The sequence below is a fragment of the Balaenoptera borealis genome (assembly GCF_965194805.1).
Source record: "Balaenoptera borealis genome assembly, chromosome: 16".
In the NCBI taxonomy this organism is placed as follows: domain Eukaryota; kingdom Metazoa; phylum Chordata; class Mammalia; order Artiodactyla; family Balaenopteridae; genus Balaenoptera; species Balaenoptera borealis.
The window spans coordinates 23,242,207-23,258,180 of NC_138872.1; the positions used below are offsets into that span (position 1 = coordinate 23,242,207).

At 42.0% G+C, this 15,974-nt stretch overlaps 1 protein-coding gene across 11 annotated transcripts in view; it reads right to left on the minus strand.

Annotated features, from left to right (window-relative positions):
- DLGAP4 (DLG associated protein 4) overlaps positions 1–15,974 on the minus strand; it is a 136,539-nt gene that overhangs the window by 2,491 nt on the left and 118,074 nt on the right. For all 11 annotated transcript variants that reach the window (XM_082361937.1, XM_082361935.1, XM_082361934.1 and 8 more), the window contains 2 exons: positions 1,283–1,374; positions 180–335 (listed from right to left, as the gene is read on the minus strand). In XM_082361937.1, coding sequence (XP_082218063.1) covers positions 180–335; positions 1,283–1,374 — 248 coding nt within the window. The remainder of the gene's footprint in view (positions 1–179; positions 336–1,282; positions 1,375–15,974) is intronic.

Here is a 15,974-nt window from a genome sequence, read left to right on the forward strand (position 1 = left end):
GAGCGAGTGGCATGCTGGACGAGCGCCGAGCATGGACCCCGCACACTGATGGACGTGAGCCCCCAGCTCAAAGACGACACACAGAGAAGGGAGCCAAGCAGCACTGACCGATGTGGCCAGCGTTATTGCCGACCAGGAATTTGTCCCTGGACTTCCCCTCCGCACTGCTCCATGCTCACCTTCCTCTTCTCGGGGGTCTCCACCAGCTGCCAGCTGTTGGCCTTGAGGTGGTAGAGTTCATCAAACTTCATGCTGATGTCCTCGATGGACAGCTGCAGCAGGTCCCAGAACCCTGCCAGGTCCTGGGCTGTTGGACGTGGGTTGGCATCAGGGTTCTGTGGGACAGATGGGGTTCAGTGGGGCAAGCAGGGCAGAGGCTGGTCCTGCACCCCATCCCAAGTACTGTCTCCTAGCTCTGCCAGCCCTGGTTGGGTTCTCTTGAGGCCTGGTCTTACTCTCCTGTTCCCTGGGTCGGGTCAGTATCTGTATGAGCGAATGAACCCAGTTCCTGATTACTGCTGGCCCTGATGGTGGAGAGCTTTGGGAGAGAGAGACAGTCCTATCATGAGAGTGGGTCCTGCACACACATGGGGACTGAGGCCTTCGCCACCACTGTAGGGCTACAGTGAGGAAAGCCCTCATGGCCTCAGCGTATGCCAGGCAGGCAACTCGTCTCATTTCACAGGGAGGAGGCAGGATCACTCCCCGGTGGGTGTGATTACAGAATCCGTGTGGTTTCTAGCCCATCATTCTGTTCTCTGAGAGCACATTCCTTATCAGGACTTCCCCAGTGAACGCCCAAACCCCTACCGGTCCTAGAGGCAAACACTCGCCACTGTCCTCCACCCCTGGGAGTACACCACCCCTGCCAGATGTAAAGAGGCTTCCACAGGAAAAGCTGCTGCCTAGCGGCGAGGGTGAAGGAGAGGGAAACCCACCAAGCCTCACGGTGGTTATTTCTTTAGTTCTTACCTTGACTGTCTTCTTAGATATAGAGTATGTTGTACATAAATAAATCAGTGCTAACTGATTTTTAACTTTCATGTGGCTGTTTTGACACAGAGTTCACTTTTCTATTTCAGAAGGTAGTAGAGATCTGAAAGGACCATTCCTGGCCCTTTTCCTGTGCTAGGCACTGACATGCACCACTGTCATCTTTCCAATGCCATGAGGAAGCAGCACCTTCTCCATGTTAGAGAGGAGGTCACAGAGGCTTAGAGGCTAATCCAGCTGGGGGCTCTGGCTAGAAGACCCACTGTGGAGGAAGAAGAATCACACTCACCAAGTTTTGCTCACAGAGGCCCCGGAACTGCTGGAATTTCTGTGACATCAGTAGCTGGGCACTGCCCACAGCACTGAGGACTTTCCCTAAGACTGAGAAAGAGAAGGTGGAAAAAGACTGAGCAGTGCACAAGGTCTGCTGGGGTGGAAGGCAGGATCAGGGTCATGGCTTTCACCTCCCCTCCCCGCCTTAGGATGCCAATCATTATTTGGTGATGGCAGTCAGTCTTCATTTTATTTACACATTAACCCACTGTCACTGTGAAAAATGCAAACCACACATAATAAAGTGAGCCCCATCCCCTAGTTGCTAAGGACATTTTATGGCAATAAATTTGAAAACTAAGTTTAAATGGAAAAAATTTTCAGGAAAACATAAATTACTATCATAGACTCAAAAAGAAATAGAGAATCTGATTAGGCCAATAACTGTTTTAAAAAACTGAAGCAGGAGTTAAAAATCTTCCCCAGAAAAAGGAACCAGGCCTATGTCGTTTTACAGGTGAGGTTTTACAAAACCTTCCAGGAATAGATAATCCCTGTTTTATACATTCAAATTCTTCCTGAGAGTAAATAAATAGAAAATGACACCGCTAATTTCAGGAACCCTGAGAGAACATAGGACATGCCAAGAATAGGGCACTTTCATTATGAACATAAAAGTCTTAAAGCAAAGAGAATCCAACAGAAGAGTTCACCATGAAGTGTTTAGCCCAGGAATACAAGGTTGAAATCTTTTAGTGTGATTTCCAGTTTTAAAGTGGTGGCAGGAAGACGGTACTACCTCCTAACCCCCTTAGAAATCATTGAAAAGCAAAACAGAGTAAACAAGAAATCAAAATGCAAACTGTCTCCTGACAGAACTCTGGAATGTAGTATAGGAAGGCTGCCACATGCACTGATAGCCACACGAGGATTCTTGGGGTTGAAAGGCTCAGATAAAGGTGGCAGTTCTGAGTTCTCAAAAGCAGCATAACTTGAGAGGAGAAGCCAATAATCTCTTATTTGAAATAAAAAGGGGGTGTGGACTGCAGCAGGAGCGTTCCTGAACCTGGTTCAGCACCAAAGGTGGGGGGCAGGGGGACGAGGACAACACTGTATGGTAACCGCCCTCTCATCGCCTGGGGAGAAGACCAGGCTGAAGAACGCACCCTGCACCCATCACCATGCCTGAGGAATTCCTGCCAGCCTGGGACACAGTCCTGGCTCCCACAGTGGTCTACTTAACAGCAGCTCATGAAGGAAGAATTTCACCTCATTCAGAAATTAGTTATTAAAAAGAAACCAACACAGGAGCTAAACATGTTATAGGAGCAGTAAATGGCAGATGAACATTCACCAGAAAGTTGTTGCCAGAGAACAGATGAAAAGTGTGACATTTAGCCACAAATATTTAAACAGTAGTTCAAAGCAGAGATAAGGTGCTCTGAAAAGAGATGCAAGACAATGGAAGGGGATAAAACATGAGCTCTGGAACTAGTGCAGGAGAAAAATCAGGCATCACAGAAACAAGGGCCATGATGGACACAGCACAAAGAATAAACCCTGATGAAAACCAATAAGGACAAGGAGGACAGGAGTGAAAAAGCTCCTCGCTCAAAACACTTACACTGCTAGATTAACAAGACAAGATGTCTTAAATGAATAGCTAAGCTGCTGGGGATAAAATGACCACCCCCACCCCCAGAAGGTAGTGGGTATACGTGCCTGGCTTGGTCTAAAGTAGGATGGGAAGGCTTCCCTGGTGGCTCAGTGGTTAAGTATCCACCTGCCAATGCAGGGGACACGGGTTCGAGCCCTGGTCCGGGAAGATCCCACATGCCGCGGAGCAACTAGGCCCGTGCGCCACAACTACTGAGCCTGTGCTCTAGAGCCCGTGAGCCACAACTACTGAAGCCCGTGTGCCACAACTACTGGAACCTGCGCACCTAGAGGCTGTGCTCTGCAACAAGAGAAGCCACAGCAATGAGAAGCCTGCGCACGGCAATGAAGACTAGCCTCTGCTCGCTGCAATTAGAGAAAAGCCCGCACACAGCAACAAAGACCCAATGCAGCCAAAAATAAAATAATTAAAAGAAAAAAAAAAAAAAAGGATGGGAATAAAAGGAAAAGTTTCTCCTGAGAATTCCTAACCATAAGACTGCACTTAGGTACCTTCTTTTTTAAGAAATAAAAGAAGCAACTAGATGTATTAAAAAGATGAGACTATTTTTAAAAAAGTGACTGAGAGACATGGAGGAGACAGGGAGACTTAAAATACATCTATCAGAGTTCTAAAAGGACAGAGAGAATGGAAGAAAAGAAATTTATTCAGAGAGATGATTTAGAATATGAATAAAGGAACCATCCCAAACTCATTTTATGAAGCTAGATAACCTTGATACTAAAGCAGGACAAGGATGAGAAAGGAAAATTACCAGCCAAGTAATGCTGCCTTTGAAGAAAGGCAAAATTATTAAATCAGATATTAACAAAAGTACAACAATGTACTAAAATAACTCAGCTGGGTTTATTCTGGTAATACAAGACTGATTCAACATTAGAAAATTCTAATGACTTCTGATTCTGGCTATGAAAAACCAGTTACTATCAGACAAACTGAACCCTCCCACCAAGAAAAATTAAAAAAAAAAAACTAAAATACCAAAAACAACAACAAAAAAATCTTTCAAGGCATTAAAAAATTACCAAAGCAACCAGAATTTGAGAGGCTAAAATGTCAGTGAGAACGGAAACTATATTCAGCCAAGTCTGATATTCTGTACTGCCTTCTACCCCAAGGCATCTCCCAGCTTATAAGCAGCACAAGGCTGAGGTGCTAAGAAGCCAAGCAGAAAGTGGTGGTTCAGAGTCTGAGAAGCTAAGCAGAACTTGTGGCAGTTCCATGGGGAAAGGGAGACCAAAACTGGAATTCGGAGCTACCAGAGCAGACAGGACTTGGGGGAAAGCGCATCAAGCTGAGCAAAGCTTCCAGCAGTCTTAAGATGGGGGAGAAACAAAAATTGGAGCTCAGTGTCTGCCAAGGAGGAAGGGCTTGGAAATACCCCAGGCTGTCACAAAACCCAGCTCTGAATCGGCTCAATCCCATATTAGATTAAGTTGGTCTGGCCCTACTCTAATTGTCTACAAGAAGCAAAAGTAATTCGTTCTCAAAGAATAGAAAATCGTCTTGAAAAAAAAAAAGAAGAAAAGAAAATCATCCTGAGCTTCAAGTTATCTCTGTAGTTTTCGTATACAGTTTCTGGCATTGAATAAAAATTACCAAGCATGCCACGAGGTAGGACCAAATGACTGCACACCAAAAGAGAAAAATCAGCAAAAAGTAAAAGAACTATAGGGGATGTAGGTACTAGAGGTATTGGACCAGGGCTTTTTTTTTTTTTTTTTGGACCAGGGCTTTAAAATGACTGTGAATATGTCCCAGAAAATATATGACATGATGAGGAATTTCAGCAAAGAACCAGCAATCTATCAAAAAGAATCAAATGGAAATTCTAGAACTAAAAAATAGGGTAACTGAAATTAAGACTGCAATAGATAGGTTTAATAGATTGGTTACAGCTGAACTATAAAATAATCCAGTAGAAAATATCCAGACTGAGGTCCAGAGGAAGAAAAAAAAAAAGGGAAAATACAGAAGAGAGAATGAAGAAACATAAGATGTGGCAGTCTAAAATATGTGTAATTGGAGTCCACAAGTAGAGAAGAAATAACATGGAGCAGAAATTTGAGGAAATGATGGCCAAGACTTTTCTGAAACTGATGAGAGTTATTAAGGCCGCAGATTCAAGAAACCCTGTGAGCATCAAGCTGGAAAAGTACAAAGAAAACCATACCTAGGTATCACAGTAAGATGGATAAAACTCAAACACAGGAGAAAAAGTCTTAAAAGCAGACAAAGGGGAGAAAACAAATTATTCTTCAAAGAAGCAGCAGGAAGACTGACAGTTGACTTTTCAATAGAAAGGCTGGAAACCAGGACATAAAAACATATTTATAAAGTGTTGAAAGAAGATCAATACGTACCTATAATTCTATACTTAGCAAAAATACTGTTCAGGGACTTCCCTGGCAGTCCAGTGGTTAAAGACTCCACACTTCCACTGCAGGGGGCACACGGGTTTGATCCCTGGTCGGGGAACTAAGATCCCGCGTGCCGCGTGGCGCAGCCAAAAGAATAAATAAAATAAATTAAAAAATAATAACAAACAGAAGCCTGCCTCCTGGAGGACAGTTTTAAAAAAATACTGTTCAAAAAGAGGGAAAAATACAGACATTTTGAGACAAATACTGCATTAAAATAAATACTAAAGGGAGTTCTTCAGGCAGAAGGAAAATGATCCTAACTAGAAGCAAAGAAATAAAGGAGTGAAGAGTACGAGAAAGAGTAAATATGTGGGTAAGTAAATACTGATTGTATAAAACAAAAATAATGTCTTGTGGCATTTAGAACATATATATAGAACTGAAATACTTAACAGCAATAGTACACAGGTTAGGAGGGGGATAAAAGTGATCTAAGGTCCTTGCGTCATCTGTGAAGTGGTAAAGGTACTAATTTAGTCTTTACAAAGTCAGGGATGCAACTTCCTTATCGCAGTGGCAACGCCATCCTTTCCGTCACTCAGACTCCAAACCATTTTGGACTCCTTTCACTCTTACTCCATATCCAATCCATCAGGAAATCCTGCTCTGCCTTCCAAGTATACCCAGAATCTGACCCCTCCCTTAAATGCTCCATGGCCACCACCATCTCCTCTTCCCCAGATTATGTTACTTCCTCCTAACTCATTTCCCAGCTTCCACTTGTGCCCCTCCGCCCACTCTCTTCTGAACAGAGAAACTAGATTAATCCTGTAAAAAAGAATGTCACATTGCACTCTCCAACACATTCTCTTTTGGGAGTCAAAGCCAAGCCTCTGACACCTCTGAGGCCCCACCACAGGGACTCCACCCCCAACCTCTCTCTGCTCACTCCTGCAGCTACACTGGCCGCCTTCCCCAGCCCTAGAACACGTCAAGCGCTTGCCCACCACTGGAGTTCTCTGATCTCCAGAGCTCTGAGACTTCTTCTCTCTTCCTTCCTTCAGCTTTCTGCTCCAAGGTCACCTTATCTGGGAGGCCTTCGCTGACCACACTATGTGGGACAGCAACACTGCCCCCAGCCAGGCAGCTCTCTTCATCCTGCTCTTACTGTGCTTTGTTTTCTCTGTTGCATGTCTAACCATCTTCCATATTATATGTTTAGTTGGTTATTTTCTGTCTCTCCCCATGAGAATGTAAGCTCCACGAGGGCAGGGACCTTGTGTTGTTCTGCTACCTCCCCAGAAGCTAGAATAGTGCCTGTATACAGTAGGAACTCAGTAAATACTCACTGAGTGAATGAAGGTCAGGACCAAGGGAGGGATGCTGCTTTCTTCCCACTATCGCACAATGTCCTGACACTCTTGCAGTTAGACAAGATATGCATGAGACACAGTAAGATTAGAAAGAGAAACACAGGGCTTCCCTGGTGGCGCAGTGTTAAGAATCCACCTGCTAATGCAGGGGACATGGGTTCGAGCCCTGGTCTGGGAAGATCCCACATGCCACGGAGCAACTAAGCCTGTGTGCCACAAGTACTGAGCCTGTGCTCTAAAGCCCGCAAGCTACAACTGCTGAGCCCATGCACCACAACTACTGAAGCCCACGCACCTAGAGCCCATGCTCTGCAACAAGAGAGTCCACCGCAATGAGAAGCCTATGCACCGCAATGAAGAGTAGCCCCCGCTCGCCGCAACTAGACAAAGCCTGCGCGCAGCAACAAAGACCCAATGCAGCCAAAAAGAAAATAAATAAAAACAAATCTTTTAAAAAAGACATAAAATTGCCACTAGAGCAAATAATATGATCATTTATGATGTGAATCTAAGAGGACTGAGAGTTGTACAAGGTTGCTGGATACAAGATCAATGTAGAAGTCTCAACATAACTAATTAGAGTATGCAAATATAAAAATTCATTTTACTATCAAAACAAAAACTAGAAAGTACCAAGGAATAAATCTAATAAAAATACATAAGGCCTTCCTAGATATATTAATCAAACTTGAATAGAAGGATATAAAATGGAGATCTGAATAAATGGAGAGATAAACTTCATTCATAGCTAAGAAGACAATATTTCTCAGGTATCAGTTTTTCCCAAAGTAATCTATAAACTCTATTTCTAGTCAGCGACCCAGGAAAATTTTTCTGAGGAACTTGATATACTAATTCTAAAATTGGTATTGGAAGAATGAAGATATAAATAGACTTTTTCTTTCTGAACAAAAAGAATAAGGAAGGGGATTCACCCTATCAGATGCCAAGGCATGTTAAAAAGCTATGGCAATTAAAAGCTGTATTAACACAGAAATAGACAAAAGGGCAGCAGAACAGAATAGAACTGAGAAACACACCCCTGTGTGTGTAGCAATCTGGCCGTGGTTATGACTGACTGGCATCACTAATCAGTGAGGAAAGCAGAGACTTCAAAATGTCTCTCCAGTGAGCCCTGGTCTGGGAGGATCCCACATGCCGCGGAGCAACTAGGTCCATGCGCCACAACTACTGATCCTGCGCTCTAGAGCCCGCAAGCTACTACTACTGAGCCTGTGTGCCACAACTACTGAAGCCCGCATGTCTAGAGCCTGTGCTCAACAAAGAGAAGCCACCGCAATGAGAAGCCCGCACACCACAACAAAGAGTAGCCCCTGCTAGCTGTAACTAGAGAAAGCCTGTGTGCAGCAATGAAGACCCAATGCAGCAAAAACAACAACAACAAAATCAGCACTATGTACCCTTAAAAAAAAAACAACTTAGGAAAGATCTCAGATCAACAACCTAACTTTATAACCTAAGAAACTAGAAAAAGAACAAACTATCCCAAAGCTAGCAGAAGGAAGGAAATAATAAAGATTAGAACAGAGCTAAATGAAACAGAGAATAGGGAAACAACAGAGAAAAACCAAAAAACCAAAAGTTGGTTCTTCAAAAAGATCAACAAAACTGACAAAACTTTAACTAGATAGACTAAGAAAAGAAGAAAAGACTCAAATACTAAAATAAAAAATGAAAGTGGGGACATTACTACCAATTCTACAGAAATAAAAAAGATTATAAGAGAATACTAGAACAACTGTACACCGACAGATTGGATAACCTAGATGAAATGGACAAATTCATAGAAACACAAAACCTACCAAGACTAAATCATGAAAAGATAGAAAATCTGAATAGTTTTGAATCAGTAATAAAAAATTTCCCAACAAAGAAAAGCTCTGGACCCAGTGGTTTCACTGCTGAATTCTACCAAACATTAAAGATGACTAACACCACTCCTTCTCAAATTTTTCCAAAAAACTGAAGAGGAGGAAACACTTCCTAACTCATTCTATGAATCCAGCATTACCTTGATACCAAAGCCAGACAAAAACACTACAAGAAAACTAGAGACCATTATCCCTTATGTACACTGATGCAAAAATCCTCAACAAAATATTAGCAAACAAGATTCAGCAGTATATTAAAAGGATTATACATATGACCAAGTGGGATTTATTGCAAGGATGGTTCAACATATGAAAGCTGATCAGTGTAATATGCCACATCAACAAAATGAAGGGGAAAAACCACACAATCATCTCAATTGATGCAGGAAAAGTCTGACAAAATTCAACACTCTTTCATGAGAAAAACACTCAACAAACTAGGAACAGAATGAAACTACCTCAACAAAATAAAAGCCATACATGAAAAACCCACAGTGAACATCATACTCCAGGGTGTTTTCTCTAAGATCAAGGATAAGGCAAGGATGCCCACATTCATCACTTCACCTCAACATAGGACTGGAAGTTCTAGCCAGAGCAGTTAGTCAAGAAAAAGAAATAAAAGGCATCCAAATTGGAAAGGAAGAAGTAAAATTATCTCTGTTTGCAGATGATACGATCTTATACGTAGGAAACCCAGAAGATTCCACCAAAAAAACCCCGATAGAACTAATAAATGAATTCAGCAAAGTAGGCAGAATACAGAGTCAACACACAAAAATCAGTTGCATTTCTAATACTAACAATAAACAACCTGAAAAGGAAATTACAAAAACGATTCCATTTACAATAGCATCAGAAAGAATAAAATATTTAGGAATTAACTAATTAAGGTGACAGACTTACACAATGAAAATTACAAAACACTGCTGTTTTGTAGTTATTAAGAAGATATGATAAATGGAAACAAGTCCCATGTTCATGAACTGTAAGACTTAATACTGTTAAAAAGTCAATACTACCCAAAGCAATCTTCAGATTCAATACAATTCCTATCAAAATTCCAATAATGTTTTTTGCAGAAATAGAAAAATCCATCTTAAAATTCATATGGAATCTCAGGGCATCCCAAACATTAAAAACAATCTTAAAAAAGAATAAAACAGGAGGATTCACACATCCTGATTTCAGAACTTACTACAAAGCCACAATAATCAAATCAGTGTGGTACTGGCCTAAAGACAGACATATAGATCAATGGAATAAAATAGCAGCCCTGAAATAAACCTTTGCAAACATGATCAAATGATTTTTTGACAAGGGTACCAAGCCCATTCAATGGGGAAAGAACAATATTTTCAACAAATGGTGTGGAGAAAACTGGATATCCACATGCAAAAAAGTGAAGTTACATTGTTATGTGATACCATAACTCAAAATGGATCAAGAACCTAAATTTAAAACCTAAAACAACAAAATTCTTATAAGAAAATATAGGACAAAAGCTTCAGGACATTGGATTTGGCAACGATTTCTTAGCTCTAACACCAAAGGCACAGGGAAACAATGAAAAAATAGAAAAACTGGACCTCGTGAAAATTTTAAAATTTTGTTCATTTAAAGTCATTACGTACAGAGTAAAAGGGTAACTCACAGAACGGAAGAAAATATTTGCAAATCATGTATCTGGATGAGGGATTAATATTCAGAATATATAGAGAACTCCTAAAACTTAAACAACCAAAAAAACCCCAACCTGATTCAAAAATGGGCAAATGACGTCAATACACATTTCTCCAAAAAAAAAATCAAATAGCCAACAAACATATGACAAGATGCTCAACATGACTAATTATTAGAGAAATGCAAATCAAAACTACAATGAGGTATCACCTCACACCGGTCAGAATGGCTATCATCAAAAAATCTACAAACAATAAACGCTGGAGAGGGTGTGGACAAAAGGCAACCCTCCTACACTGTTGGTGGGAATGTAAATTTTTTCCTTAAAAAACTATAAATAGAGTTGCCCTTTGATTCAGCAATCCCACTCCTTGGGCATATATCTGGAGAAAACCATAATGCAGAAAGATACATGCACCCCAATGTTCATTACAGTGCTATTTACAATAGTCAAGATATGGAAACAACATAAATGTCCATTGACAGAGGAGTGGATAAAGAAGATGTGGTACATATATACAATGCAATATTACTCAGCCATAAAAAAAGAATGAAATAATGCCATTTGCAGCAACATGGATGGACCTAGAGATTGTCACACTGAGTGAAGTAACTCAGACAGAGAAAGACAAATATCATATGTTATCACTTATATGTGGAATCTAAAAAAATGGTACAAATGAACTTATTTACGAAACAGAAATAGAGTCACAGATGTAGAAAACAAACCTATGGTTACCAGGGGGGAAAGGGGGGAAGGGATAAATTGGGAGATTGGGATTGACATACACACACTACTGTATATAAAATAGATAACTAATAAGGACCTACTGTATAGCACAGGGAACTCTACCCAATACTCTGTAATGACCTATATGGGAAAAGAATCTAAAAAAAAGTGGATATATGTATATGTATAACTGATTCACATTGCTGTACACCTGAAACACAACATTGTAAATCAACTATACTCCAATAAAAATTAAAAATAAAACTACAATGAGATACTACCTCATATGCATTAGGAAGGCCACTATCAAAAAAAAAACAAAATAGCAAGTGTTGGCAGGGATGTGGAGAAACTGGAATTCTTGTGCACTGTTGGCAGGAATGTAAAATAGCACAGCTGCTGTGGAAAACAGTATGGTGGTTCCTCAAAAAACTAAGAATAGAATTACCATATGATCCAGCAATTCCACTTCTGGGTACATACCCAAAAGAATTAAAAGCAGGGACTCGAAGAGATATTTGTGGACCATGTTCATTATTCACAGTAGTAGCTGAAATGTGGAAGCAACCCAAATGCCCACTGAAGGATGAAGGATAAGCAAAATGTGGTATATACATGCAATGGAATATTATTCAGCCATAAAAAGGAATAAAGTTCTGATATATGGTATAACATGGAATAACCTTGAGGACATTATGCCAAGTAAAATAAACCAATCACAAAAAGACAAATATACTATTTTTATAAGTCAAAATCATAAAGACAAAGTATAATGGTGGTTGCCGGGGGTGGAGGGGAGAATAGGGAGTTATAGTGTAGTGGGTATAGAGTTTCAGTTTTACAAGATGAAAGGAGTTATGGAGATGGATGGTGGTGATGGCTGTACAACAATGTGAATGCACTTAATACCACTGAACTGGACACTTAAAAATGGTTAAGATGATAAATTTTACCACAATAAAAAAATCAAAGGTGCAGAAGATTAAAAGATAGGAACTTAAAATTAAAAATAATAGTGATAAAAACATCATTAATTTTGGGAATTCCCTGGTGGTCCACTGCAGGGGGCCAGGTTTTGATCCCTGGTCAGGGAACTAAGATCCCGCAAGCTGCGTGGCATGGCCCAAAAAACAAGCAAAAAAAAGTGATAAAGACATCATTAATTTTAGGAATTCCCTGATGGTCCAGTGGTTAGGACTCAGTGCTTTCACTGCAGGGGGCCCAGGTTCAATCCACGGTTGGGGAACTAAGATTCCACAAGCATGCATGTGTGTGTGTGTGTGTGTGTGTGTGTGTGTATATATATATATATATATAAAATAAAATACAATATATATATGACATAGTATTAAGTATCCACATATATAAAGAACTACAAATCAAATTTAAAAACACTGACAATGCAATAGAAAAATGAACTATCTGAGCAATTCACAGGAGAAAAAGTTGAAAGAGCCAATAAATTAATGAAAATATGCATAGCTTCTCTAATAACAAATACAAAATAAATCAACCAGATATACTTTTCCACTTACCAAATAATTAATTTAAAGTCTGACAGGATCAAGCATCAGTGAGGATATCAGAGAAATGGAAATTTTCCAACACTGTTGGTGTAAGGATACACTGGTATAACCTCTTTGGAGAGCAATCAGGCAGAACTGATTAAAATATAAAATGTGTTTCCATCCATCCAGCAATTCTGTCCAAGGTAAATATCCTAGAGAGATTCTCTCACATGTGATGCCAAGAAAGACGTGTGCCAAGATGCTGATAAAACCCTGAAAACACCTAAACACCCATCATCAGGAACGTGGGCAAAGAAAATGCAGTACTTCATGTATCTCACTGAACACTTCACAGAATTTAACCAAACTGAAGCAGATCTGTATGTGTCAAACTAGACAGAACTTCACAACATACTGTTCAGCAGTAAAAGCGCTCTTTGTAACTGCACCATATTAGATTGAACTGGTTCTGTGTTGTGGCAGACTGTACTTTCCAAAGATGACCCCAGCAGTATCTCCTGTCTCTCGAGTTCTTCTAGAACCCTGACACACCCCTATCAAGAGGCGGGGTCTGATTCTCCCCGTCCTTGAATCTGGGTGGGCTTGTAACTTCTTGTAGCCAGTAAAATACAGTGGTAGAGATCCCAGGTGACTTCTGAGGCGAGGTCATCAAAGGCAAGGCAGCCTTGTTAGCCTGGAGCCCGGAGCCAACAGGTAAGAAGTCCGACTGCCCCAAGGCTGCCTGTGAGGAAGCAAAGTCACGTGGAGAAGACATACACAGGGGCCCCGGCAAGCAGTCCCGGTCTTTAGGTCATTCTGGTCTAGGCACCAGGCATGTGAGTGAACTACCTTCAGGTAATTCCTTCCCTCAGATATCAGGCCCTGAGTCATCCCAGCTGAGGCCCCGGACATCTAGGAGTAGAGATGAGATGTGCTTGCCATGCTCCTGCTGAATTGCTGACCTACTGTTATAGCCGTAACCATAATAAAATGCTGGTTGTTTTATGTCACTAAGTTTGAGATCACTTTTTATGCAACAAAGGTAACTGAACACTTAGTGATAGGCAGTGAGGGGCCTGCTTTATTACAAATAATACAGCAAAGACATCCTTGTATACGCCTCTACACACAAACCAGTTCTTTAGGGGAGGTCCTAAAAAGGAGACCTGCACTCAGAACTGCCCACTGGTGAAAGTGGAGGAGGCTACACTGCCCGTTTCTAGTAATATTAATATCAACATTAACAACGACAATTGTAATAAATGCTACCACCTCTTGGGTTCTTGCCAAGGGCTTTGTGTTTCTAATCTTACATTAATACACAGCCCTGTGGGGTTGGTATTGGTCCACCCAATTCACAGGTGAGGAAGTGGAGGCCTGGAGAACTGAGGTGACTCGCCCAAGGTCTCTTAGTTTCCTTCCTCGCCAGAGCTGGGGAAATGGGATGGCAGGCCCCTTCCCTCAGGCTGCTAGCTCTATGTCTACCCTTGTTCACCTCTCATCTCCCAGCACTGAGGCTAGAGGTGTGGCCTCCTTTTCAGCTCCTGGCCTGGGCTGCGTCTATCCACAAGTTAGGGTGATGGTGACAGCAGCTGCAGCAGGCATGGCTGCTGCCATTTACCATCAAGCACTCCGCATACACAGGGTCTCATCTTACCCCCACCATAGGCTGAGGGTGGGGTCATTATCGCCACTGAACAATGGGGCGAAGCAGGCTCAGATGTGCCCAAGGTCACACAGCTGTTGAGTGGCAGAGCACTTCACCTCCATGTTTGTTTCTTCTTCAAGACACGATTTTAATAGCTCCAACCTCACTGGATAGCCGGGAGTAAACAAGATGATGAATGCCGAGTGCTGGCTCATGGTAGGCCGCCCAGCGTTCAAGGCTCTCTGATTCTCCACTCACTCTGGAACGATCCTGATCAACCCCCTGGCCACAGGAGTTCCCACAGACTACGTTGAAGCGTTCATTTCATCCGCATCTCCTTCAACAGCAAGAAAGACATCTGCACAACTTGACCTCTGTAATCTTGCTTCCCCAAGAGCCCCTCCTTATCCAGCCAAGCACGCCCTGCCTCCGACTCCCTCTTTCAAGTTAATGACCTCTTCATCCACCTGTGGCCCAAACCAGGGAAGCTGGAGGGATCCACCTGACTCCAACCCTGTGCCCCTTTAGTCGGTCCATTCAGAACATTCAGAAAATTTCTTCTGTTTATCCATTCCTTCCTCTTCCACCCCACCGCCCTGGTCTCCCTGTTTCCAAAGCTTTATCCACACAGCAATCAAGGGTGATCTTTCTAAAAAGAAAATCTGACCATCTCACTGTTGCTTCAGATCCCCCAGCTGCTTTCCCCTGCCTGGAGGGTAATGCCCAATACTTTGATCTGATATTTGAGGCCCTTCTCAGTCAGCTTCCTACTCTTGTGACCCACCATCCCCCTCTTCCCACCCCTTTCTTTTCAGTTGTGATTCCTGGACCTGCCCTGCCCTTCCTGCTTCTGTGCCTTTGCACGTGCTACTCCCTCCATCTGGAATCCCTGTCCTCTCCCCCTGCCTGTAAATACCCTCCAAGCTTCTGCACAATATGAAGGTATCATGGTTTCCTTGAGGCACCTCCTTGGTGAAGCTCTTCCACATATGTAAGAACAGTGACATTAAAACTTGTGGCCATAAGTCAGACAGGGCCTTGGGTGGACGTACACAATTTGATCAGAAAGCATGGTGGTGTCAACGAAGAATTGTGGTCCTAAGAGATAGGAAATGTCATTATTCACAACAGACAAAAGATGGAAGCAACCCAAGGATCCACGGACACATGAATGGATAAGCAAAATGGGGTCTCTCCATACAACAGAATATTACTCAGCCTTAAAAAGGAACGAAATTCTGATATAAGCTGTAACATGAATGAATCTTGAGGACATTATGCTAAGTGAAATAAGCCAGTCACAAAAGGACAAAGACCGTATGATTCCACTTATATGAGGTACCCAGAGCAGTCAAATTCAGAGACAGAAAGTAGAATGGTGGTTGCCAGGGGCTGGGAGAGGGAGAATGGGGAGTTAGCATTTAACAGGTACAGAGTGTCAGTTTGGGAAGTTGAAAAGTTCTGGAGATGGATGGTGGTATAACACAAAATCCACCCAAGAGAGGCAGCCACCTGCATGGGCATTACTGATTTACCTGAGCAGTCAGAATATTTATCTTGTATCTAAGGGACAGAGCAACGTGACTACATCTATCTTTAAGTTATAGTCACTGATGTAGGGCTGTGAAAAGGGCTCCATCCAGAGGCTGGGTTCAACAGCAGGGGTTGAGGGCTGCTTATTAAGAAATGTCATCATGTTGAAAGAGCACCCCTCCCCCCATAATATTACAGGAAGGTAACACCAATACTGTTTGGCGTGACATATGCTTAGCAAGTAAGCATCTTCTCAATCCAGAAAGAATTAAGTGCAGTACAGAAAAGTTTAACCTGCTG